At 44.1% G+C, this 27,949-nt stretch overlaps 1 protein-coding gene across 1 annotated transcript; it reads left to right on the forward strand.

Annotated features, from left to right (window-relative positions):
- The first annotated feature begins 1,582 nt into the window (after positions 1-1,582).
- Positions 1,583-20,242, forward strand: LOC143286083 (uncharacterized). Its single transcript, XM_076593657.1, has 7 exons — positions 1,583-1,638; positions 4,989-8,793; positions 9,115-9,219; positions 9,550-9,765; positions 12,229-12,562; positions 14,343-14,390; positions 15,602-20,242. Exons 2-6 carry the CDS (start codon positions 5,074-5,076, stop codon positions 14,366-14,368), a joined length of 4,401 nt encoding a protein of 1,466 aa, XP_076449772.1. The 5' UTR covers positions 1,583-1,638; positions 4,989-5,073; the 3' UTR covers positions 14,369-14,390; positions 15,602-20,242.
- The last annotated feature ends 7,707 nt before the right edge of the window (positions 20,243-27,949 follow it).

The following is a 27,949-nucleotide window of genomic DNA, read 5'->3' on the forward strand; positions in this document are numbered from 1 at the left end:
TTTGTTCTTGCCGACTTCAGCGTCAGATTGAAGCTCTGACAATGTGAGATTCTGTCCTTTTTATGTGTTCGTCCAGAAATAACCGGGACCCGCTTGATGAACATCACGGCAGTGGGTCCTTCCCGTTTTCAACTGGAGCAGGCGTCACTGTCAGGGAGGCGTATTTTTGTGTTATCAGAACCCCAGTGATTTCACGGCAGAGAAAGCCGACTTATGGCAGGGATCGCAGAAACGACTTGGTCTTCAATGAGTGAACTCTTCTCTCAAAACTCGCTGCTTCACAATCGTTCAACTGTACGTCATTCCAAGAGGATGCAATGTCAGTCTTGATGGCAATCATCACAGCGTCAAATCTCCGAGGTTACGTACATCTTGTACACACCAACTCAGCATCCAAACCCTCGTCATTTGCATAGATTAACTCGTGCTGAGTCAGTATTATTGTGAGGAGACGTGCACACTGCACTGACAAAGACGCTTGCGCGCGCGCGCACAACCACACACACACATGCGCGTTGAAAGCATTTTTCTACCCATTTTCTAATGGCGGACGGTCACGCACTGAATAAAAAAATAAAAAAGAAGAAGAAGAAAGATTCATTCATTTGGTATCTCTCATTCGAACAGCAATGGTCATGCTTACACAGAAAACACTAAACAGCGAAAATCACGTGCTAGAATCTTGTGACTCTTTCATAATCTATCTGTCTCAGTGTCTGTCTGCAGTCTGTCTCTCCAAGTTCCTATATCTCTCCGGCCGTGTACAGTCCTGAAGACTGAACTCTGGGTCTCCTCTCTGTCTCGCCCGAAAAAGAAAACGCTTGCCTTCCTTCTCCCATGCTTACTCTCTCTTCAGTTATAGACACTAATATCTCATTCTCGTGTCTATGCTTCAGTGCAGCAATGATTCCTAATGGCACTGGGACAGACGAGAACCACTGGTTGAATTCGGCTGAAAACGGTACCGGCCTCCCCCTCCCCCCCAGACCAGTCCCTTCCCCCGCCACTCTTTCTCTGTCTCTGACTGAAGTCATCATTAATCATTGGCACGTGATGAGTTTCTCTCTCTCTCTCTCCCCACAGTTATAGCAAACGTCAGTATCCACAATCAAGTTTCCCCCCTCAAAACGGAACGAGTATCGTCTGCTCACAAGGCGGCGTGGATGTTCTTTCCGCCACTCAGTCACACAGACCAGAGTGGAGGAGGAAAATGTGCGTATCACCAGAAAAAAACCAAACACGTTAAACTACAGAAATACACACACACACACACACACATTGCAGCCTAACTTTGAGGGTTTCCTGCTACGTACGTTTAGTTTTCGGTGTTAAGCGGTTTTAATGGCTTGCCTTGTATGTTTGGCAGGGCATTCGTCTGGGAACCAAAAAGCACCAAAGTTGTTTGGAAAAAATGCTTGTAGTTCTTGTCACACAAATAAAACAGTAGAAACAGAATTATACGTATATTTCGAACAGATTTTAATCAAAACGAAATGGTGATTTTCATTAAGGGTCTACATTTACTTGCGAAATTTCACAAAAGAAAAATGGGGCGCACGTGGCAATAAGATAACTACGACCTCGTCATGTCCGATCACTCCTATCTCCGTCTGATGCATACGCACAAGACTTTTAAAGGTATTTATTTGATCTTAATTATAGATTGAACTATTGGTGCTTGATATACAAGACATACAAAAATGATTATTTCAGCAAAATAACCTGCTTCTCTTTCTTCTTCACTGGGTTCTGATCTCATGGAGACGCATCATCAAATCATGGGACGACTCGATTGAAACATTCAGCGGCTGTGCGGTTGCACTTCACGAAACCTTCGCAAAAGTAACGGAGAAATACCGCAACAATAACAGCACCTCCTCCCTCTCCCCAAACAAGAATGATTTCGCATCTCTCTCTCTCTCTCTCTCTCTCTCTCTCCGAGTCTGTCTCTCTCTCTGCACAGAGAGAGAGAGAGAGTGTGGTCACCATTTTCATTTTCTGTCTGTGTCTTTACTATTGTCATTGTCATATATCAGTGTTTTTCTATTTATTGTTTGTTTTGACATTTCACACAAAGAACATACAGGCCTAACTGACTGACACTAAAAGAAACTTCTCTCATGGACATGTCTGGCCTCTTTGTCACTCTATGTAAGTGTGCTTGACAATGTGTGCACACATGCACACACACACACATGTATACAAACGTATGCACACACACAGATGCACACAGATAGGGTTCTCAGGTAAAGCATGTCTCAATCCCATGCTGTGTATGTCTAGATTGATCAGTTAATGTCTAAGAACTACACAGAAACTGAGAAAGTGCTATGTAAATATTCATTATTTAGATTATAGATATTATTTATTATACCTTTACTTAGTATTGGCATCAAAACTATGAGTATGCACAAAAAGGAAAATGGGGAAAGTGCCACTATTTACCAGTGATTGCAAGTTTGCATGTCCTCAGCTTGAACTGCCGATGCCAGTTTCTGCTCAGGCTTTTAGTTTTTCAGTGTGGATTGTTAACCATCACTGTAAGTTTGGGTCTTGTAGACACAGCTTCGTCTTTAGAAAATAATTATTCCTTTTTTTTTTTAATTACATAAATTTTCTGTTGGTCCCAAATTCTATATCTGTCTATAAATAAATGGAAATGATCAATTTACAGTTTCTGTTGTGTTGGTTGATTAACTAATAAATAAATAAATAAACATATTTTGCAACTTATACTTGTGTCATAGTCATAGCAACTTCAACTATGATTATCTCAGAGACCTACACCTAAAAACAACATATCTCAACACAGAAATGTGCATTGTTTACTTAGCCTGTCTATCACAGCATCAGATGCATCTGTAATTTTGCCATGTGTTTGATGACGTTTTCTGAAGGCAGCCTTGTGTGTGTGTGTGTACCACACCCCCCCTCAAAAAACAAAAACAAAAACAAAACAAAACACAACACACACAAAAAAAAACACCCCAACACACACATACAAACACACACACACACAAAAAACCCAACACGCACAAAAAAACCCCAACACACACACACACACACACACAAAAAAAAACCCACACACACACACAAAAAGAAAATAAAAAAAGGGGGGTCCCACAGACGAGGGGGCATTACAAATTTGACGCAAATGGTTTTGCCAGATCTACAACATAGGAAAAAGTGGGGTAAATAACGAAGAATGGTGAAGAATAAATGATAGCTTTCATTAGTGAATGATTTGATCATGCAAGAAGTTTCACAGAAATTCAAGTCAAGGATTTGTAACAAGTTACAGAGAAATTAAGGTTTGGGTTAAATTCTTCTGAAAGCATTCTGTTAAACAATGAAAATAAATGTACTGTTGTTCAAGAATGCTTGAACTGATTAACTCCGAAACAAAGGATGATTTTTGAAAGTGAATAAATTCTGGGCTATATTCTGTTAAAAAACAATGAAAATAAAAGTGCTGTTGTTCAAGAATGCTTGAATTGATCAACTCAATAAGCAAAGGGTGATTTTGTGAAAGTGAGGCAATGCCAGGGACTTTGTTTTATTGGATTTAGCATTTGACTTTCTTGAAACTGAGTGAAAAAGTATGCTACAATAAATGTGTATCATGACATATTTGATAGATTCATGAACTAGAAGTTTACAATTTGTGTTTGTGGCCAGTACATGTGTGATGCATTGTTATGTGATTTATGTATGTGAATATGTTGCTTTATGTTTCTGAACTGCTAGATTGTTTATGATTTTATGCTGGAAGTTGCAAATTTGGTCTTGAGATTTCAGGGATTTGTGTGTGTTGTGTGTGTTTGTGTGTGTACCGATCCCTGGTGCTATCCATACTGCTGTATGGATGTGAAAGTTGGACTTTAACAGCAGAGACTACTAGGAAAGTCCAGACGTTTGAGACAAAATGCTTCAGACGACTGCTTGGAATCTCATGGAAGGACAGAAAGACCAATGACTTTGTCAAGAGCCAAATAACTATGCTAGTGGGTCCACTGGAACCACTCTTAGCAGTGGTCAAAAGGAGGAAGCTGTCATGGTTCGGGCATGTGACACGCCACAATTCACTGCAAAAGACAGTTCTACAGGGAACGCTAGAGGGTGGTAGGCGAAGAGGGAGGCAAGCCAAATGCTGGATGGACAACATCAAGGAATGGACCAATATGGATAGCGCTATGCTGATACGACAGGCAGAAGATAGAACCGGATGGCGTCGTCTGACTACGGAATCGTCCCTCATGTCTCCTCTACGCCCATCCCGGGCAGGAGAATGAATGGAATGAATGGATGTGTTGTGTGTGTGGCAAGGGATTAGTGTGTGTGTGTATGTGTGCATGCATGCATGCATGCATGCGTGTGTGTGTGTGTGTGTGTGTGTGTGTGAGAGAGAGAGAGAGAGAGAGAGAGAGAGAGAAACAACAACATGTTTTAAATGTGTGTATGTGGATGACAATGGGTTCATTTGTCTAAACCAGTCATTATAATTGTCTAAAAAGCATGCAGAAATATATTTTTACAGTGAATATTTTTGGATGTATGCGTTGGATTGATTCATCCTGTAGAAGTACAATATAGAATAGAATAGAATATGTCTTTATTACCAAGTGTACCGGGGTCACAAGGAATATTGGGGGGGATAGTACATAACAAGGTATGAACATAAATCAAAAAACATACACAAACACAGATACAGTAGAAATTAGGATACATACAAGTGCATATCAATATAAAAACTTGTGCATACTCACTCATGCACGCACTGCACACACACACACACACACACACACACACTCACACGTGTGTACGCGCATACACACACACACACACTCACTCACACACGCACACGCACACAAACACACACACACACGTTTGAACAGAAGCTGCATATTACATGTGGATGGGGCTGATGACTAGATCTTCAGGTAGATGGTTGTTGATTGCACTATATGTTTCTTGTTGCTATGTTACAGGCATGCACTGGGCAGACTGACCGGAAGCTTGACTTACAGCATCATCTTGAAGGAGGGTGACGTGGTACTGAGCCAAATCGGCGTCATGACAACGCCTGTCTCTGTTTCCCCGCAGACAAGTTCAGTGATGGAGGTCATACCATCACAGCCTCTCATGGACCAGTCGGCTAACATCATCACAGAAGTGCTGCCCCCTGGAGGCTTCACCCTTGTCAACTTGGATCTGGAACCCTTGCAGCTGGAGCAGTCATCGCAACAACCATCAACAGGAGGGAACGAGGAAGCGGATGAACTTGACGACGGTGTCAACCTGGTTGTCAAGGGGTCATGGTGGTGGTGCAAAGACTGCAACATCAAGCAGAAGTTTGGTGCAGGGGAAAGCATTGAGGATCACCTTCGCAGGAAACACAGCATCAGTAATAAGACAGAAGAGACAGTGGGTCAAGAGTTTGTGAAGAATTCTCATGTGGATTTGTGCCGGCAAACTGAGGTGAAAGACGGACCCAGTTCTGACGTCATTTCCTCGGTGTTCACTGTTCCATCAGACTCTGTGTCTGTCCAGGATCAGGGTGTCGAAACCTTTATCGTCATTGATGGGACAACAACAGTTCAGGTCATAACAAAACAGACAGATGACAACACTGTCCTTCTGACTCCCGTGAATGATGGAAACAAACCAGTGCTTGCTCCTCAGGATTCATCAAAGGCATTTTCCTTTCCTGGACCGTCCAAGTCAGGTGTACCAACTAATTCATCTGAAGGTGTGAACTCATTGTCTGAAAATGAAATGAAACCTATCCCTGTTTTACCAGCTCTGCCACTCACAGACCCACAGCAGTCCTCTCTGCTTACAACATCAGCCACCCCAAATGCAAGGACATTGAAAGAAAAGTCAGGATCCTCCACTACAAACATTCCAGAGATCAGTTCACCAGATGTTTCTTCTTCTTCTCAGCCTCATTCAGCAGATGGCAGAGCGAACTTAGCTGGGACTCGATGTGTTGGTGATTTTGACATCCATGGAAATGAAAATGGGATTGTCACCAAAACTTGTGTGGCTGAGTATGATAAACCAGTGAGCAAACCAAGAAAACCAGCCCAGTCAAGTAGTGGTTCAAATAGTGAATCTTGTGATAAGGTTACCAGGAAGAAGACTTCCCAAACAAATGAAAAGAAAGCTGAAGGTTTGCGGCTTATGGACTGTAGTGTACGTCTGACAAGACTGTCTTTGAAGAAAATGAATAACCTAAGCAAGAAGCCAACAAAATCTGGTTCAAAGTCAAAACCAGAAATGTTACCTGTCAAAGTCAGAAAGCAGATAACAGATTCAAAAAAGTCAGTTCCATCAAAACCAAACATTCCATTTAGGAAATCAGCCAAACAAAGTATAAGTGAGGCCCAAAGTGAACAGCATCTCAACAATACAAAGAATAATATTTTTAGCATAAAGAGTATGTCATCTGCTGACAATGAAAAGAAACACACATTGTCTGGCATTAAATCAAGAACATCCTCAGGACGCAAAATCAAAAAGCCAGCTCGATACTTCACAGGATCAGAAAATGAAGAAGAGGAAGATGAGGATCAGCATGATAAACAAACACTGCCTTGTCATCTAGCTGTAAGTTCAAGAACAAGCAGTTCAAATCCTGAGCAAGACGGTCTGCAGAGCCCAAGCAGGCTTCCCAAGAAGCGAAGAATTTCTTCTGCTGGTGAGTCTGAAATGGACTCCGTCCCCAAGACACGCGTTAAAAAGGTGAGGGAGGAAAAGTACTCCTGTGAAGACTGTGGACGCAGGTTCAGGTTTGCCAACAGACTGGAGAAGCACAGGAAGTTGTATGCGGGTCAGACGATGCAGCGGTGTTCTGTGTGTGACACGCCGCTGCACAACCAGGACCTGCTCAATGTCCACCTGTTCCATGTGCACCTGACCAAAGAGTCCACCTCCTGCCTCACCTGTGGGAAAGTTCTGGGCTCTAAAAGGAATCTGTTGAACCACCTGTTGACTCACCACAGCCTGCAGGGACAGACTGTGACCAACCTCATCAGGGATTCCTGTGCTGTGCATGAGTGCAGCATCTGTGATGAAGCCATTATCATTGGCGAAGGCCGCGTGGAGAGGCATTACCTTCTCCATGAAAAGCCGGTCATGTGCATGTGTCAGAAATGTGGGCGGTCTTTCCGGCACAAGAAAGAACTGTACAGCCACCTCAAGACTCATGAAGACACAGCAGACATCCTACAGCAGAACACTGACCAGGGTGACACCAAAACAGAATGCACAGAAGGCAGTCAGCAAGACAACCAGGCCACAGAACCTCAGGGTCATGATGTTGGTTTGCTTGCAGATGAAGGAGTGATTGCCGAATCTGTGAAGCAAATTATGAAGTTTGAGGAAAGTACGTCTGAGAGGTTGGAGAATAAAGTGACCTTGACCATTTCGGCCAGTGACTCAGGTGAAGCACAGATGAGAGGTCAGCACAGCTCACATGCAGTGAAACCACTGATATACTGTGCACTGTGCAAACAGCAGTTCTCAACAAAGAAGCTTCTGTATCAGCACTTGAAGGTCCATGGGTCTGAAACCTCTGATCTTGCTGATGACAATGACAATGGTTTGCTCATTGCCAGTGAACGAGAATCAGTTGCTCATCCTGTTGACCTCTCTGCGGGGGTGCCATTTGGAATTCCTTGCAGTCTTGTAAAACTGGAGCACCAAGAACAAGGCGAGGACTTGGTCAGGAAAAGCTTCACAACCACAGTGGAGGGGCTGGTGGTTCCCGACCAGATACACTACAGCTGTGCTTTGTGTGGGAGAGAGTTTGAATCAGAAAGCAAAGCGAGGCGCCACGTGAGCCGATTCAACAATCAGAGGACTATACTCCAGTGCAGTTTGTGTCCAAGCCGGTTCCACAATCTGGATGTGTTCAACGTGCATTACGCCTACATCCACCAGCCTGCAGGTGCAGCCCTCTGCATGACCTGCAAAACTGAGTTCAACAACAAGGGAGACTTCCTCACCCACCTGGGAAACAGTCCCCTCTCTCACCCCCTTTCACACAGAATGGGGTTTGCCACCTTCGTGCAGGATGCGTGTGGAACAGTGACCTGCTCCATTTGCCAGAAGAGCATGTGGAACTATCCCATGAACATTGCTAACCACACCAGGAAACACCGAAGCCTGAGTTGTCCTATCTGCCGGCAGGAAATGCCTTACAAATATGCTTTGTTTATACACCTTCAGGTTCATGCCAACTCCAGAAAACTCAACCTTGGTGTGAAGCTGTCAGAGATAGAACGCCAGCAGAATGAACAAATTGAAAAACTGCACAGAACTGTGTTGGAAGTTGAGAGCAGCGCGTTTGTTGAGGACAGTGAGAGGAAGTTTTGTTGCTCCTTCTGTGAGAGTGAAGTTCTGTGCACTCGTAAAAATGTTCACCAGCATCTTGACCTCCATGCCAGAAAAGTTCTGCACAGCATCAGAGAAGGGCAGTACTTCTGTCCTGACTGTGGTGAAGATGTCACTGCTTCTGACCAGAACATATCTGGTCACCTGAGCTCTCATGGCCAGTCTCAGGTTCTGTTTGTCTGTATCTTCTGCTCTCAGACATTTGGCGCGTTTGATGTATTCAAAGAGCATGAGTCGAAGAAGCACTGGTTGAACGTGTACTTTGAAAAGAACATGTGCGAAGTGTGTGGGAAAGAGTTTGTCAGCCGACAGCAGTTCCAGAAGCACATCAAACTTCATGAAGAGAAGCAGGGTCTCTTCTCCTGTTCCCACTGCAAGCAGACTTTCAGATTTGAGGTAAGGTCTGATTTACACAAAATATGATATTACAGTCACTTTGTTTTGCATTGGAAAATTATGTGTATGTGTGTGTTTGCATGTGTGTGTGTGCGTGTGTGTGTGTGCGTGTGTGTGTGTACGTGCATGAATGTGTGTTTGTTTGGTTTGTGATTATAAATATATATTAACCTCATCTGTCTATCACTATCTGTCTATATATATAATATATATATATTATATATTTATTTATATGTATGATTTTATATGTTTGTATATCCTACACACAGGTGATGGGTATTGTACAGTTTCTAGAACTTCAGCCAATGTGTCTGTCACCAGAGCAAGCTGCAGAAGCACATGGCCAAGCACAAGAGGGGGTCCTATGCCTGCCAGTTTTGCGGCAAACTGTACATGACCAAAATTAGCCTGGATCGACATGAACAGGTGGGAAGCCTTATTTGTAAATTGTTAACAGTGTGTGTGAGTGAATCTGTGTGTGTCTGTGTGTGTTTGTGGTCTATATGTGTCCATATGTCATTTTTGGAGGGTTCATAATATTTTTCTTTACACTCTGTTTTGGCTTTCATCCTTCAGAATTATGGCTAGGCATACACGTGTGAATGACTTGTATGTAAGCGCATTATGAATATTATTAGATATTATTATTAGTAGTATCATTAATATTTTTTGTTATTATTACAGTGATTATTAATATGTTATTTTTAATACATCATTGACTCAAGCATTCTCTCTCCTCTTCTTGAACTGTTGAAGGTGGTGCACATTGGCATCAAAGACTTCAAGCACAAGTGCAAGCTGTGTGATGCTCAATTCATCAATGCCACCCACCTGCGTGACCATGTAACCAACAAACACACCTCCGGCACCAGCTACAGGTGTGGGCAGTGCGGCATGGGTTTCCGCTACCTGTCCACCTTCGCCAGGCACAAACGTGTCGTGCACGACGGTGACACGCCCTATGTCTGTCAGGTGTGTATGAGAGTTTCACTTTCATCATTTTCAGTTTCTCAAGGAAGTGTCACTGCGTTTGGACAAAACCATTCCTGGTATATGCTGTTATATGCTACACCACATCTGCTATGCAGATGCATGACCAGCGGATTTACGGGAGTTAACCTAACGCACTAGTCAGGCCTTGGGTGCATGCTTAAGTAATATGTTTGTGTACCTATCGTATCAGAGCAGACTTCTACTACGTAATTTTGCCAGAGGAAACACTTCTGTTGCCATCGTTTTTTGTTTTTTTTTTCAGTGCACGATGTGTGTGCTGTTCATGAGACCTTGTCTCATCTGAATGACTAGATGCTCAGTTTGATTTTCCAGTCAAACTTGGGAGAAAGGGTGAGACTGGGAATTGAAACCAGACCCTCATGGACACTGTGTTGGCAGATAAGTGTCTTAACCTTTCTGCCACCACCTTTGTGTATGAAAGGAGCAGCTTCATAGTTCTACTTTTGAAGAGTGTATTGATGTAAGAGGTGATTTTGTCGTTACTTTCTGTGTAACATTTCTCGGCAGTCTTATAGACTATTTTGATATGATTTGAATGAGTGTTTACAGTTTGAGAATTTTTTGTTGTATTCTTCTTCTTCTGCGTTCGTGGGCTGCAACTCCCACATTCACTCGTATGCACACGAGTGGGCTTTTACGTGTATGACCGTTTTTACCCCGCCATGTAGGCAGCCATACTCCATTTTCGGGGGTGTGCATGCTGGGTATGTTCTTGTTTCCATAACCCACCAAACGCTGACATGGTTTACAGGATCTTTAACATGCGTATTTGATCTTCTGCTTGCATATACACACGAAGGGTGTTCAGGCACTAGCAGGTCTGCACATATGTTGACCTGGGAGATCGTAAAAATCTGCACCCTTTACCCACCAGGCGCCATCACCATGATTCGAACCCAGGACCCTCAGATTGACAGTCCAACACTTTAACCACTCGGCTATTGCACCTGTCTTTGTTGTATTCAATACATGTGTTGTTAACAGTTAACAGTTTAGTCATTAGTTGTCTTGTGTTTATTTTGTTCTTTTGTTAGTCTGTTTGTAATCCTCCATACTTAACAGGCGTGGAAATAAATAAAACCTTTAATCTTGAAGAGGACCAGTTATACACGGGTGGTGACACATCCCGTATATTGTGTTGTATTACTTTTTATCACAACAGATTTCTCTGTGTGAAATTCAGGCTACCCTCCTCAAGGACAGCATGTAGCCACAGTGTAGCACCATTCTTTGTCTTTCTTTTTTTCTGTCTGAGAGTGAGAGTGTATAATTTGTTTTATTATCATGGTGGATTTTTCTACAAAAGGTTTGCCTGGGACAGCTCTTTCTGTGGTTATGGGTTCTTTTACGTGTGTGCACCAAATGTGTGCTTGACAAGGGAACTCATGTAATAAGCTCATCTGACAATATGATTATATACATATATATATGTGCAATAAACTGCACATTCTGGATAGTTTTGATAGTAGTAACCACAAATCTTCGGTGACCATAATGAATATTACTGTTTCCTTTCCTGTGATTTTATGTTAATGTTTTACACAAACCTTACGTAAGTTCAATGCCTGGCCAGCGTGTTAGGTTGAAGTTCCTTAAAAAAAAAAAAATTAACAGCAGATGTCGTGAGTGAATATGGACCAGTCTGCACACTTTGGCAGCACCATGAAACTGAACACTGATCTTTCTTTTCATTCTCCCAGTTTCCATTCTCTCTCTCTCTCTCTCTCTCTCTCTCTCTCTCTCTCTCTCTCTCACACACACAGACACACACAACAACACTGCACCATGAAGTGATGTCATACTCTTGCTTGGTTTTTCAATGACACACCAACAGCTCATGCAGGCTTTCTATTCTGTATCTCTAGATCAGTATCTGCACTGTTTAGGAAAGCAACATGCTTTCTGAAGAGCAAACTAAACTATCAGTTCATGATCATTTTCTTCTGGTTTTTGGGGTTTTTTTTGTTTGTTTTTTGTTGTTGTTTTTTTGTCCAACGAAGTAGGGGATGGGCATTTACAAGGTATTTTATGTTTTATGCTATGCACAGTTTATAACCAAAATTTGGAGTGGGCGTTTACAAGGTATTTTCCTATATGTACAGTTTTTAATATAAGTGGGGGTTTGGCATTTACAAGGTATTTTACCATATGCACAGTTTTTAACAAAAGTGGGGGGTGGACATTTACAAGGTATTTTACCCAATGCACTGTTTTTAATGAAAGTTGGGGATGGGCGTTTACAAAGCATTTTACCCTATGCAGTTTTTAACCAAAATTGGGCATGGGCGTTTACAAGGTAGATAGCAGTATATGGATGCAATGAACTGTGCATTCTGGACAGATCAGGCAGTGATATCCACAAATCCTTTTCGACCAAAAATTAACATGAGAATTGCTTTGTTGCATGTGACCCCCTGACAGGAGTGCGGTGAGAAGTTTCCCCAGAAGAAGCAGCTCCAGCGGCACAGTGCGGTGCACACGGGCATCAACCCCTTCCAGTGCCCTGCCTGCCCCAAGACCTTCAGCCTGGATCGCACCATGAGGGAGCACTTTGACTTTGCCCACGGGGGCATCCAGCGCTTTGTCTGCCCCCACTGCGGCAGCAAGTTTCCCCGCAGCCGTAGCCTGAAGCGCCACCTGGTGACGTGTCGACTGTCTGGGGTTCCTCCCTCCGGGGGTGAACTGGTGGGGCCTGCGGCCTTCACTAAAGTGCCGGTGGAGATGCAGGCTGTGGCCAAACAGCAAAACACTGAAGGTATGTTGAGCTGAAAGAGATTGGCATGCAGCTTGAATTTCTTTATTATTATTTTTGTGCTTTTTAAAATTTTTTAAACTCATTCTATGCTGCTTGATCATTGATGACTTCCTTCATTATACTCCCTATACTGGCTGTTTGTTTATGTTACAAGAAAAGTATCTAAAAAAAGAATGCAGTTACATACAGCTGTGAAATTTTGTGATGATATAAAGAATAGAATGGACTAACATTTGGCAAAGTTTCAAAGCACTCACTTAATTATTGACTGATTTATCATATTTTGAAAAAAAATCTGTGTTTTTCACAGCTGACATAAAGAGGGTGAGTTTTTCTCATATAACAGAAATTTTTACAAATGTGGTCTTTTGTAACCATAGACACTTCATAATTGTAGCAATTGAATGGACAAATGCGTATGCACAGTGGATATCCACTATAGAATCAGTTTGCATTTGACTTACTGAAGTTGACAGAGATGCCATTTTGTCGAGTGCGCAAGGGCAAAGGGTGACTGTATGCTCGCATGTATTGTACTCAAACAAAGGCATTTTCAGCCACAATAAAAGTGCAGGTGCACTTTTGGGTGACTGTAGAACAGAGCTGTGCCATTTAGTTTTGCGCAAAACTGTCAACCTATGAACTATGAATTTTTAACCTCTCGGTATTCTATAATGTACAACAGTAACAAAGCATTGTGTGCATGAGGTACACTATAGCGTACCTTAGTATAGAAAGAGTTAATATCTTTCAGTTTCTGTCGGGATCTGGATTGGTATATTGCAGGAGCCACAGTTGGCTTTTGTCGCGACCGAAACTGGGACTGCATAATGTCTGAGAGATGCTTTGTGATCTAACATGATGATGCCAGTGGAGGAGGGTATCACAAGATTTTCTGGAAGTTTGTTCCACTCTAGGGCAGTTTAAATGGAAAAAAGTTTTCAGCATTGTTAAGTCTTTGTGTTTTAAGAATTTACGAACCCTTTGGTATTGTTCTTTGGCTGGTTTACTGACTGGGTTGTCTGTTCCACAGTCCTGAAAGGTTTTTGGTTTTATTCTTACCCTTCTCACTTTACTCAGGAAATTGTCAAGAGGCAGGGGTGGTAGCATCTGTCCGTCAACCACCTTGTACAATGTTGACAGCCTCACCTGCTGTCTTTGGGTTTGAAGAGATGCCAGCTGAAGCTGTTGCAGCATCCCCAGATATTTCTTTCTTTATTTTAAACACCTCTCTGTTTATTTCATGCTTCTTGAGCGTCCTTGATTGTTGGGACTCAGCTTAAATGTGGTGAACAGCAAAATACAGGTGTGATCAGGTGAACAAGATTTCCAAGATTTTTTTTTAATGCCCTTGTTTGTTTGAACCTGCTTTTCAGTTTCAGATATATATTTTTAACATTGAAGAAAATCATCCCCCAAAATAGAACTCATTGATTACCCATCTTAAGATTACAAGCGTTGACTTTTGGTTAGTTTTTATTTTGTTGGGAGGATGAGGGATACATGGATATAGTAAACATGTGGTTGAATAAATACATCAAGCCTTGAGGGAAAATGAATTGAAATGAGATAAATGAATCAATAAATAAATAAACTGGTAAATTAATGAATGAAAATAGAATGAATAAATGAATTATTGTACACACACACACACACACACACACACACACACACACACACACACACACACACACACACATATATGAACATTTTTAATTGTGAATAATCATCTTTTCATTGCACTTTCAGCATTATATTTATTATTACAAATATTTTTCAGGTTTGGTGGTAATCCAGCAAGTGTAATGGTGCTACTGGTGTACTGCAGGTCAGGATGAATATCTGATGTGTGTGTGTGTGTGTGTGTGGTGGCTCGTAATGTATGCTTTCATGTGTAGTGTTTGGCTTGTGCACTTATGTTCTTGCTTTCATGTCTTTGAAACTGCATGTTTTCAGCGTGCACGTGTGTGTGTGTGTGTGTGTGTGTGTGTACATGCGTGTCTGTATGTTTATTTACATTTACTTGTTTATTTTAAATTTTTTATATTATCATTATTGTCTTTTATTTTATTTATGAATTCATTTTCTTTTTTCTTTTCCCGCATGTTATCTTATTTTACTATCTGTCTGCTTATTTTTTTTATGTTATCTGTTTGTTTATTTATTTATTTGTTTATTTATTTATCCATTAATTCAATGATGTATCCATTTATTTATCTATGCATTTGTTTTTTCACAAGGCCTGACTGCTGGTCAGGCATCTGCATAGCAGATGTGGTGTGGCGTACATATGTAGCAGATGTGGTGTGGTGTATATATATAGCAGATGTGGTGTGGCGTACATATATAGCAGATGTGGTGTGGCGTATATATATAAAAGATGTGGTGTGGCGTACATATGGATTTATCGGAACGTAGTGACGCCTCCTTGAATTACTGAACTGAACTGAACCTCCCTCGCACAGGAGCACAGAGTGCTAACATTTAACACCAGTATGTGAAAAGAAAATGTATTACAAAAACAGGACACTTCAATCAAAAATACTACAGTTTATGAGTAAGACAAATGGAATGTGTCAGTGACAAAGGCGAAAGCAAACACAAACACACACACACACACACAAACACTCTTGCACACACACACAAACACTCTTGCACACACACACTCTTGTACACACACACACACACACACACACACACACACACACACACACACACACACACACACACCACACACACACACACACACACACACACACACACACACACACACACACACAGAATGTCAGTTTGTGTGATATATTGATTTCTTTTGTTGGAATATCTGTATCAGTTTTTTGGTGATTTAGACAAAAAAAAGTTTAGTGTTTGTTTGAAGCTTATTTATGTGTTTAATGAGTTATTTTGATGTGTGTGGTGTTATTTCAATTTATTTATCTCATTTCTTTGTTTCTCTGTTAGTTTAATGACATTATTCTTTCATCTATCTATAGATTCATTCACTCATTCCTTTAGTAATTTACTTTCTGTCTTTTTCAGGTTCCACATTCTGAGACCAAATGCTGGTCCAGGTCATCATAATAAAGTTTCCACCAAAGCCTTGGTTTCACATCATGGGACACATGAGGCAGTCAAGGCGCTCCATAGTCCACGGTCCTCAGCCAGTTTGCTGGTGTCACCCCGTCGTCTGTCGACATGTCTGAGGTCTCTCTCCACTGTTTGCTGGTGTCACCCTGTTGTCTGTCCACATGTCTGAGGCCTCTCTCCACTGTTTGCTGGTGTCACCCCGTCGTCTGTCCACATGTCTGAGGTCTCTCTCCACCGTTTCCTGGTGTCACCCCGTCGTCTGTCCACATGTCTGAGGCCTCTCTCCACTGTTTGCTGGTGTCACCCTGTTGTCTGTCCACATGTCTGAGGTCTCTCTCCACTGTTTGCTGGTGTCACCCTGTCGTCTGTCCACATGTCTGAGGTCTCTCTCCACTGTTTGCTGGTGTCACCCTGTCGTCTGTCCACATGTCTGAGGTCTTTCTCCACTGTTTGCTGGTGTCACCCTGTCGTCTGTCAACATGTCTGAGGTCTCTTTCCACCGTTTCCTGGTGTCACCCTGTCGTCTGTCCACATGTCTGAGGTCTCTCTCCACTGCTTGCTGGTGTCACCCCATCATCTATTAACAAGTCTGAGGTCTCTCTCCACTGTTTGCTGGTGTCATCCCATCACCTGTCGACATGTCTGAGGTCTCTCTCCGCTGTTTGCTGGTGTCACCCCCATCGTCTGTCCACATGTCTGAGGTCTCTCTCCACTGCTTGCTGGTGTCACCCTGTCGTCTGTCCACATGTCTGAGGTCTCTCTCCACTGTTTGCTGGTGTCACCCCATCGTCTGTCCACATGTCTGAGGTCTCTCTCCACTGTTTGCTGGTGTCACCCCATTGTCTGTCCACATGTCTGAGGTCTCTCTCCACTGTTTGCTGGTGTCACCCCATCGTCTGTCGACATGTCTGAGGTCTCTCTCCACTGTTTGCTGGTGTCACCCCATCGTCTGTCCACATGTCTGAGGTCTCTCTCCACTGTTTGCTGGTGTCACCCCATTGTCTGTCCACATGTCTGAGGTCTCTCTCCACTGTTTGTTGGTGTCATCCCACCGTCTGTCCACATGTCTGAGGTCTCTCTCCACTGCTTGCTCAAGATAAGTTACAATTGAACGCGGACAAAACTGAAGCAATGATCATAGGAACTAAACAAAAACTGTCTTCCATCACAATTGACACAATCAAACTTGGCAGTACATCTATCCCTCTTTCCACGTCAGTCAGGAACCTTGGTGTTGTCCTAGACAATACACTGTCCATGCAAAAATTTATCAGTCAGACATGTCAGTCCTGCTACTGTCAACTGCGGCGCATCAGTGCCGTCCGGAAATATCTGTCCACTGACGCAACATCTAGACTTGTCGTTTCTCTCATTCTCTCTCGCCTTGACTACTGTAACTTTCTATTGTCTGGTTTGCCTGCTTCATCCATTCAGTCCCTTCAGCGCATACAAAACTCTGCTGCCCGACTCGTCCTCAGAAAGAAAAGATCTGAGTACATCACTCCTCTTTTGCAACATCTCCACTGGCTCCCTGTCTCACACCGAATAAAGTACAAGATCAGCACTCTATGTTATAAATGTATTCACAAAACTGCCCCTTCCTATCTCTGTGGCTGCCTTCACCTCTACACTCCATCTTGCTCACTACGATCGGCTTCGGATCCACTTTGTTTACATATACCCAGATTCAAACACTCGACTGTTGGCCGCCGTTCTTTCTCTGTCTCTGGACCTTGCGATTGGAATGAACTTCCTCTTTCGCTTCGTCAAGTCTCCACTCTCAGCTCTTTCAAGTCTGGCCTTAAAACCCATCTCTTCCCAAAATAGCCTCCCTTGCCTGCCTTCCTTGTCTTTAGTTTCTACAGTTTTAGAGTTATGCATGTGTGTGAATGACTGGTGCGAAAGCGCTTTGATTTGTCTCTGCACAAGATTCAGCGCTATATAAATACCATTATTATTATTATTATTATGTCTGAGGTCTCTCTCCACTGTTTGCCGCCAGTTCATCTTGGGCCGTCTCCTCATTCTCTGACCTGCAGGTGTCCAGTTCACATCTTGGCGTACAGGTCTTGTCGCAGGGAGCCCCAGTATACATCCTTGCTAGCGGTGATGCCGTTTGCAATTGGTTGTTGGCATGAGAGACTGATGGGATATTTCTCTGACTTCTTCTTTTGAAATAAAATCTTGCAATTTGATAACAAACTTCTTTCGTAGGTATTTGGTGTCAAAGGCATCTGTTGTTTTTTTTTAACCCATGTGGTCTTATGTTGCAAGGAGTCGCATCTGTAGAGGTGTCCAGCAATGACCATTTCCAGTTTGTCGTCATTGAAAAGAGAATTGGCTCTGTTTCCCCACAACATTCCATCCAGTGTCACAGAACAACAATCATGGCATGAAAAGATAAGTTTTTGTGGGTAATTTCTGCTGGGTGCAAAAAAAGAAATAAGATTTCTTCTGCACTACTGCTACCTGTCCATGGAATTGTATCCTTCTGTCAGTTCCATCTGTTATGTTTTTTGGTGTTTTTTTGCCAGCTGCAGTGGAGAAGTAGGTAGCATATGGACTGACAGCTGGGAGGACGCATGTTTGATTCCCAGTGAAAATATGTTTTTTCGGCGCGCGGCCAGTTCCTACCCAAAACTGAGCACGCTATGGGCTTTGAAAAGAAGACTGGCACCACACAGTTGAGTATCATCCACTTCATGGATCTGTCTTTGAGTGTGTTGTTCAAATTTCCTGACCAAGACTGCAAGTGTCTGTATTTCTCAGGCCTTGTTAACGCTGGGATATCAGTGTGAAAGGAAGCGTAGTGTACAAACTTGTCATGTAGTCCCAAACCTAAAATGGATCTCTTTAGCAGTTTTGTCATCCTTCTCCTCTTCATTTGTCATCAGTATAGAAGAAAACAACACCAAAAAACCCCAAACAATTCTGTGGCCTTTCATGCCCTGCTTTCATGGCAACCACAGTTTTGATCCCCTTCCACTTATGTGGCTGGGGTGAGTCCAAAGTTTTCGGTGTCAGCAGATTCATGGGTGACTGTCGTTGGAGGGATGTGGTGGTGGTCTCCACTCTTCATTCAGCTCAGACCATCTCAACTAAGGAGATCTTTTTATTTTTATGATTTAAACATTTTTTTTACCTCATTTCCATGCACATCATGGGTCACCTTTTTTTTCCTGGCACAACAATATGCCTTCTTCATCTGACTTCATCGCTGTTTTTATTTTTATTTTTATTTTTTTTATTCCCACTAATTCTGCAGTTAACATGTCTGTGTTTCTTATATATGGACTTTTCCTCATTCACTTTTGATATATGATGAATGTGATGTAATGTTAGCTGGTGTGTGTCCTTACCGTTTTGGGAAAATAAACATTTTGAACATTGATGCAATTAACAAATCAAAATGGGAAGTAAATAAGAAGTATTTCAGTTTAACAACCACAATTTAAAGTAGTATTTTGTTCTGTCTGATAATTATCTTTGGAGCTGATTACCTTTTTTGTGCACTGCGATGTGAGAAGTGTCCACTGGCAATTTCAGGTTTTTTGTAATGATTATATATGATTATGTTCATTTTCTGGTTAAATTCTTTTTTTTATTTCTCTGCTGAAAAATTGACGTAATGGTCAACATGTCATACGTTTATGTGCATGACTGTCACTGTACCTGTGCCTAATTTTCATTCCCAGGTGGGTTTTTTTCAGGTTCTAGAGGACTGACATTTACATTCTGATATGGCCCTGTGTGGTCACTGATAAGGCCCTGTGTGGTCACTGATAAGGCCCTGTGTGATCACTGATAAGGCCCTGTGGTCACTGATATGGCCCTGTGTGGTCACTGATATGGCCCTGTGTGGTCACTGATATGGCCCTGTGTGGTCACTGATATGGCCCTGTGTGAGTGTGATCACTGATATGGCCCTGTGTGGTCACTGATATGGCCCTGTGTGGTCACTGATATGGCCCTGTGTGGTCACTGATATGGCCCTGTGTGATCACTGATAAGGCCCTGTGTGATCACTGATATGGCCCTGTGTGGTCACTGATATGGCCCTGTGTGATCACTGATAAGGCCCTGTGTGATCACTGATATGGCCCTGTGTGATCACTGATAAGGCCCTGTGTGATCACTGATATGGCCCTGTGTGGTCACTGATATGGCCCTGTGTGATCACTGATAAGGCCCTGTGTGATCACTGATATGGCCCTGTGTGGTCACTGATATGGCCCTGTGTGGTCACTGATAAGGCCCTGTGTGGTCACTGATAAGGCCCTGTGTGGTCACTGATAAGGCCCTGTGTGGTCACTGATATGGCCCTGTGTGAGTGTGATCACTGATAAGGCCCTGTGTGGTCACTGATATGGCCCTGTGTGGTCACTGATATGGCCCTGTGTGGTCACTGATATGGCCCTGTGTGATCACTGATAAGGCCCTGTGTGGTCACTGATAAGGCCCTGTGTGGTCACTGATATGGCCCTGTGTGGTCAGCTGGAATGTAAGCAACAAAAGATGAAGACTTTGATTAGAATGAGCAATGGTTTTTACAATCTTATCTTGTTTCTCTCGCAGATAAATGTCACATTAAAAAACCCAGAAAGAAAACCTTTTATGCTGTGATGATGCATTGTAAGATTGGATGGAATCACTTTGATAGGATTCAGCGCACACACTATACACATGAATAGTTTTAGTTTTCCAAAGAGATGTCACTGCATCCAGAAAAATCCATATTTGCTGCACTGCGTCTGCTTGGATGATGACTGACCAGCAGCAAAACCCAACATGCTAGTCTGGCCTTCAGTGCATGCATATTATGTTTGTGCATCTATCGGAGTGAATTTCTTCTGCAGACGTTGGTCAGAAGACAGCACTTACATTGCCATGGGTTCTTTTACAGTGTGCTAAGTGCGTGGTGCTCAAGGAACCACAGTTTATCATCTCATCTGAATGATTAGACGCTCAGTTTGATTTTCCAGTCAAAGTTGGGAGAAAGGGTTAGACCAGGATTCAGGCCCAGACCCTCACGGACACTGTATTGGTATATAGGCGTCTTAACTATTCTGTCTTCTTCCTGACCACTGTGTATACATTGTCAGCATGCATGCACAAGCTCACAGAGACATAAATGATGCACAAATGCATGCACTTACGTACACACAAGCATGCATATGTCTACACAGACCTGAGCACAAACATCTAACATCACATAGAAACAAAATGAAAAGACATTAAAGAAAGAACCTGGAGCCAGCTGCATTGCTTGGTTACAACTTTTTGACAGTTACATGTGACTAAATGCCTAAGTTGACCGAACTACGCCATTGGTCAGTTCCATACTACACAGTAGCGGATTACGACCATGCTAGGCTCTTCTGTCTGAGCAATGCAACTGGCTCCTGGGCACAAACAGTGGTCACTGTTGGATTAACATGTGTTGTACAACCTACAAATGCAATGCCACAATGTGGAAAAAAGCTTGTAGAAGTGTTCGCACATGCGCATATTTTAGGACATAACAGCATATACTATATCATATGAAAACGAGAAACCACACACAGACATGTGGGCTTACATGTACACATACATTCTATTTATATAATTTAGCAGCAATAAATGCACCACATTTTAAAACACACTCGAATAGATGAGTGGCTGCAGAGTGGTAAAGAGAGTTAGAGAATCTTGAGAAGAGTATGGGATTGATTCTCACACTTGTCACTATTTTCTCCCCTTCCGCTAGGCTTCTGTGGTGGTCTGGATGCCAATTATCCATATGAGTTGATAAACCAAGATCCTTTGTGTAGCATGCACTTAGTGCACATAAAAGATTTCTTGACAACAAAGGGGTTGTTCCTGGCAAAATTGTGTCCAAAAAATCATTTTACTAGGAAAACAAATGCACTTTACAGGCAGAAAGGATTACGCTAAGCTTAATTCCTTACCTGTTTATTTACTTTTGTGTCATATTTTACTTCATTTCCTTTCATTTTCTTTCAAGGCCTGTAGAGTTACGCTGCTGGTCAGGCATCTGCTTAACATAATTATGTGGTGAAGGGTTTTTGGATTTGTCCGGAGTGACGCCTCCTCGAAAACTTAACTCCTGCACGTTGTGCATGATCTAAGGGAGATAACTGCGAGATGTAAACTTGCAAAAACAGTAATACAACTGGAGTAAATCCTGAATGCAGAGAAAACAACATACAACCGCCACCCCCCAGGCCTCGACCCCCACCCCCAAACACACACAGCAGTTTATTCTTTAGTTTTGATAATCAAAATTTGCTGTGCAGCGGGGCAAAAGAAATATAGATTTGTCAGATAAAATCTCACTAGGAAATGGCGAGGCCTACGGTTAAAGGAAACCACGTTACGATATAAACTGACAGCAGGTGATAGACACCAAAACATCCTTTGTCTGAACGACTCTTCCCAAATCACCATCACCAGCTGAGAATGTACAGGGAGATAATTTGCAAGTCCTGAAACAGTTTTGTTCTGGAAATTATTTCCCTTGCACCAATCTGGACACACTCTTGCGACTCCATCCGAACATTAAAATTAATAACGGTTGGAGAGCATCGACCTAACAGCCGAGTGAAATTGTTCATTCCCTTCCCGTCCTTGATTAATCCGGGACGGGCGGAATAGCTGAGTGGTTAAAACGTTGGATGTTCAATCTGAGGGTCTGGGGTTCGAATCTTGGTAACGGCGCCTGGTGGGAAAAGGCTGCAGATTTTTCCGATCTCCCATGTCAACATAAATTATGTGCAGACCTGCTTGTACCTGAACCTCCTCGTGTGTACACGCAAACAGAAGATCAACTACTGTACGCACGTCAAAGGTCCCGTAATCCATGTCGGCGTTCGGTGGGTTATGGAAACAAGAACATACCCAGCACGCACACCCCCGAAAACAGAGTATGGCTGCCTACATGGAGGGGTAGGAAACCGGTCATACACATAAAAGCCCACTCAGGCTCGTGTACATGCGAGGGAACGTGGGAGTTGCAGCCCACGAACAAAGAAGAAGAACTATAATTCGGGAAAATCCGGTACACTATTCCAGGACTCACGATTGGAACGCCAGATGGAACTTCCACCCGTACAGACGGGCATTCAGGATTCATACACTGAAACAACGAAATCTTCACCAAACCAAACCCTACCCCCGGACCATGGCAAATAGCTCGTAAACACCACTCTGGCACTGAGTTCACGATTGATAAAGAGAGTTTCAGTTTCTCAAGGAGGCGTCACAGCGATCGGACAAATCCATATACGTCTGCACATCTGCTAGGCAGATGGTGGACAGCAGCCTGTATAACCCAAAACGTTTGTCAAGCCTTGAGCATATAAATAAATTTGTGTACCTATTACTAGTATTAGAGTGGATTTCTTTTCAGTGCACTAAGCGCGTGCTGCACACGTGACCTCGGTTTATCGTCTCGTCCGAATGACCAGACGCTCAGATTTCCTAGTCAAACGCCGGCCATGGGAGAAGGGGCAAGAGCGGGAATCGAACCAACACCCTCACGGACCCTGTATTGGCAGATAAGCGTCTTAACCATTCTGCCACCTTCCTCCTCAGTGGACAGACATCCAGGACCCACCCACGCAAACAACGAAATTCAAACTAAACCAAAACCCACGCCTTGAACAACTGGACCTTTAAGGGGGCTGTCTAATAGGTTGTTAAACACCATCCTGGTGGTGTGTGGTTCGTCCGTCGGGATCGACGAGGACCATCTAGTCATCCTGGGGGTGGGTGGGTTGGGCTCTGTGGGTGCGCAGATGACTGGTCAGGCCAATCCGCGCCCGGAAGGTTCTGACGCAGTGTCGACAGGGGATGGTGGCGGCTGTCGGGGACTTGCTGGCATTGCTTTTCCTGGCCTGTCTGCGTTGCTCTGCTGCAGCGATTCTGTTGGCCTCACAGGATTTGGCGCCTTTGTGGACAGCTGAACGCCACTTTGGTCTGTCTATTCCATTCAGCTCCCACGTGTGGTGGCTGATGTTGAATGCCTTCAGAGAAGCTTTCAGAGTGTTTTTGAAGCGCTTCTTTTGGCCTCCATGGGAGCGCTTGCCATGTTGGAGTTCGCCGTACAGCAGTTTCTTGGGGAGCCGATGGTCTGGCATGCGAACTACATGGCCTGCCCAGCGCAGCTGGTCCTGCATCAAGATGGTGTAGATGCTGGGCAAGTTTGCACGAGTGAGCACCTCTGTGTCAGGTATCTTCTCTTGCCACTTTATGCCGAGAAGTTTTCTGAGGCTGGTGGTGTAGAAGTGGTTCAGGTTTTTGGCGTGGCGTTTGTAGACCGTCCATGATTCACATCCATAGAGCAGTGTGGTGAGAACTATGGCTTTGTATACTTTGAGCTTCGTCTCCAGGGTGATGCCTCTTCTGTTCCAAACGTTCTTATGGAGTCTGCCGAAGGCAGCACTGGCTTTGGCGAGTCTGGCATTCACCTCGTCGTCGATGACAACTGTGCGAGAGAGTGTACTGCCCAGGTATGTGAACTTGTCCACCGCGTTTAGTCGTTGCCCGTTGATGAAGATGTTTGGTTCAACGTAAGGCTTTCCTGGAGCTGGCTGGTGCATCACCTCAGTCTTCTTTGAGCTGATTGTGAGGCCAAAGTTGTCACAGGCAGCAGAGAACTTGTCAACACTGTGTTGCATGTCAGCTTCGGAGGCAGCGTTGAGAGCGCAGTAATCAGCAAACAGGAAGTCGTTGACGGTGTCTGTCCTCACCTTGGTTTTTGCTTGAAGCCTCCTGAGGTTGAAGAGTGAGCCATCTGTGCGGTACCCGATGCCAATGCCTACGTCAGCGTCTCTGAAGGCATCTGTCAGCATGGCTGAAAACATGGGACTGAACAGGTTGGGGGCAAGAACACACCCTTGCTTGACTCCGTTGGAGACAGGGAATGGTTCTGAAGTCTCTCCGTTGTCTTGGACTCGGGCCAGCATCCCATCGTGTAGTTGCCGTATGATGGTAATGAACTTTCTGGGACATCCGTACTTCGCCGTGATTCTCCAAACGCCATCTCTGCTAACAGTATCGAAGGCCTTGGTCAGATCGACATAGGTGGAGTAAAGGTCGGCGTTCTGTTCCTGACACTTCTCCTGGAGCTGGTGGTACACAAGTGATAAGGGGGAGGGAGGTGGGGGGTGGGGGGTGGGGGGGAGATAATATATCATGTTCCTATTTATCCACTGCATGCCGTACTCAAGCCCTTTCACTTATTCCCCTTTCGCCCATTCGTTGCTTTTTGGATTTTCAGCGGGAGCAAGTTGTAGACCCCTGGTAACAAGGGAATTTTATTCCCTCCTCTCTCCCCCCCCCCCCCACTCCTCTGGTCTCCCCCCACGCCCCCCTCTCTCCCTCTCTCTCACTGAGCTAATATTTTTCTTTCTCTCTCAGTCTTTTATTGATTTTTCTTTTCTTCTTGTTTTTTTTATATATTTTTAAAATTTTTTTTACCTTTCCTTTTAGAAATTTCCACAGCTGTTGATCAGAATCACCTGCATTTTTTGCTGGAGGATATTATATCCAGGGACCGCCTGGCAGAATCGGTTAGGCGTTGGACTTCTGATCCAGTGTTTACAGGGTTCGAGACCCCGTTTCGGCATGGTGTTGTGTCAAGGGAAAAGGCACTTTATTCCGGTTTTTCTCCGTCAGCTCACCCAGCTGCGAATGGGTACACGACTTCGGTCAGGCGGGAAGATTCAAACGATGGAAGGAGAGGATTGGGCCCCGCCTTCCTATGCCGAGTCCTAGAGACAGTACACAGTTGATATGAAATCACTACCCCCGAAAACGGTCATACACGTAAAAGCCCACTCGTGTGCATACGAGTGAACGTGGGAGTTGCAGCCCACGAACGCAGAAGAAGAAGAAGAAGAAATCACTGCTCCTATAGTCGTTAAAGGCTATGAGATCTTTATTCTTTTCATTTGTGTTTTTATATACATATTTTAAAATTTACTTATTGTTGTTGTTTGAAGAGGAAAGAAAGAAAGACAGAAATGGGTAGCTGGAGTTCAGTCTCATTCTCAAAACGTTGCCACTTTCTTGTTTTCGGACTCAAACTAAGATGCATGAGGCAGTCAAGGTGCTACATACATAGTCCACGGTCCTCAGCCAGTTCGCTGGTGTCACCCCGTCGTTTGTCGACATGTCTGAGGTCTCTCTTCACCTTTTGCTGTCAGTTCGTCTTGGGGCCCGTTGTTTTCCCGTGCCAGGGTAGGGTTTTTACCGTTGTGATATCGTTCAGTTTTACTTGTGATTGCACGCAGTAATGCAATACGTGTGCCATCTCTTTCCACCCCCTTTCCCAAGTGCATCACCTGGTGTTTTCTGTCTAAGGTTTCCGAAGCGTGTGGGCCCCGTTTGTGATGTGGTGTTTCATAACAGCCGTGTGTGTGTGTGTGTGTGTGTGTGTCTGTGTGTCTGTGTGTGTGTGTCTGTGCGCCTGTGTCTGTGTGTATGCGTACGTGCGTGCGTGTACGTGTGTAAATGTGTGTGCGCGTGCTTGTGTGCGTACAGGGTGTGTGAATGTGCGTATGCATGTGTGTGTATGTGTGTGTGTACGCGCGTGTATGCATGTGGTTTGTGTGTGTGTGTGTGTGTGAGTGTGTGTGTGTGTGTGTGTGTGTGTGTGTGTGTGTGTGTGTGTGTGTGTGTGTGTGTGTGTGTGTGTGTGTGTGTGTGTGAAGGTCGCAGTGACCCCACAGGCTGTGTGCCATCAGTGCACAAGGTGCAGACAGCTGTCAGATGATGTCTGCTCTGTTGTCAGAGAGCCACTGGTGAGGAACAAGCATTCACGCTGCACGTGCATCATACACACACACTGAAGCACATGCACACACACACACACACACATGCAGGCAGAGGCACACACAGACACACAAATACACACATGTACACACACACACACACACACACACACACACACACACAGACATCAGTACACACACACACACTCATGCACACACACACACATACATATACACAAACTCATGCAAACATGCATTACAAACGTAAACATATGTACACACAGACAAACACATGCACACACGCGTACACACACACATTCACGCTCACACACATATATATATATATACACACACACACAAGCGCGCAGACAGACAGACAGACTGACACACACTCACACATAGATACACATATGCACATACGCACTCGCACAGACACACACACACATAGACGTACACATACTAACACGGTGAGGCACACACACACACACACACACACATACACACACACCGTGACACATTCATGCGCGCGCGCGCGCGCGCGCACGCACACACACACACACACACTTCCGCCCATCCCCAAACCCTGTTTCTTCTCCAAGAACAGCCGTCACATCCACAGACTGTGAAGTGCTGGTAGTGGTGGTGGCTGAGGCCACTGAGTTGAACACTGAGCAGGAACAGTACTGAGCTTGATGGCTGTATGGCCAGGCGTTAGACTTCTGACCCAGTGTTCACCAGTGATCAGGGTTCGAAGCTCGGTTTCGGCGTGGCGCTGTGTTCTTGGGAAAGGCACTTCACTTAGACCCCCCCCCCCCACCCATCCCCCCACTCCACTCAGGTGTGAACGCGTACCTGCACTTGACTCGGGGAAGGTTAAAAGGACTGAATTCAAAGCATTGGGGCCCGCCTTTCCGTGCCGAGCTCTGGACACAGTGGACACTGACCTAATGGCCGTAAAAAGCTGTGGGCCCTTTATTTGTATTTATATATCTTTTTATCACAACAGATTTCTCTGTGTGAAATTCGGGCCGCTCTCCCCAGGGAGAGCGCGTCGCTACACTACAGCGCCACCCTTAATTTTTTGGGGGACATTTTTCCTGTGTGCAGTTTTATTTGTTTTTTTCCTATCGAAGTGGATTTTTCTACAGAATTTTGCCAGGAACAACCCTTTTGTTGCCGTGGGTTCTTTTACGTGCGGTAAGTGCATGCTGCACACGGGACCTTGGTTTATCGTCTCATCAGAATGACTAGCGTCCAGACCATCATTCGAGGTCTAGTGGAGGGGGAGAAAATATCGGCGGCTGAGCCGTGATTCGAAACAGCGCGCTCAGATTCTCTCGCTTCCTAGGCGGACGCGTTACCTCTAGGCCATCATTTCACTCTAGCCTGGTTTTTAACCCCTTTTCTGCTGAATCTTGGTGAAACGATGTGAATGTCGCATGATTCTGAAGTGCACTTACTACTTTTTGCGTATTTATCAGCGGGTTGGCGGAGACGGCAGATGACAGGGAGATTGAGCGGGGTG

This window comes from Babylonia areolata, chromosome 9 (assembly GCF_041734735.1).
Source record: "Babylonia areolata isolate BAREFJ2019XMU chromosome 9, ASM4173473v1, whole genome shotgun sequence".
Lineage (NCBI taxonomy): Eukaryota > Metazoa > Mollusca > Gastropoda > Neogastropoda > Buccinidae > Babylonia > Babylonia areolata.

Bases quoted from the DNA above. Each gene is read 5' to 3' on its own strand.
- LOC143286083 (XM_076593657.1), top strand. From the start codon at position 5,074: ATGACAACGCCTGTCTCTGTTTCCCCGCAGACAAGTTCAGTGATGGAG. The intron at 9,220-9,549 runs GTGGGAAGCCTT...GAACTGTTGAAG, and splicing joins GCCTGGATCGACATGAACAG to GTGGTGCACATTGGCATCAA. The intron at 12,563-14,342 runs GTATGTTGAGCT...AATATTTTTCAG, and splicing joins CAAACAGCAAAACACTGAAG to GTTTGGTGGTAATCCAGCAA.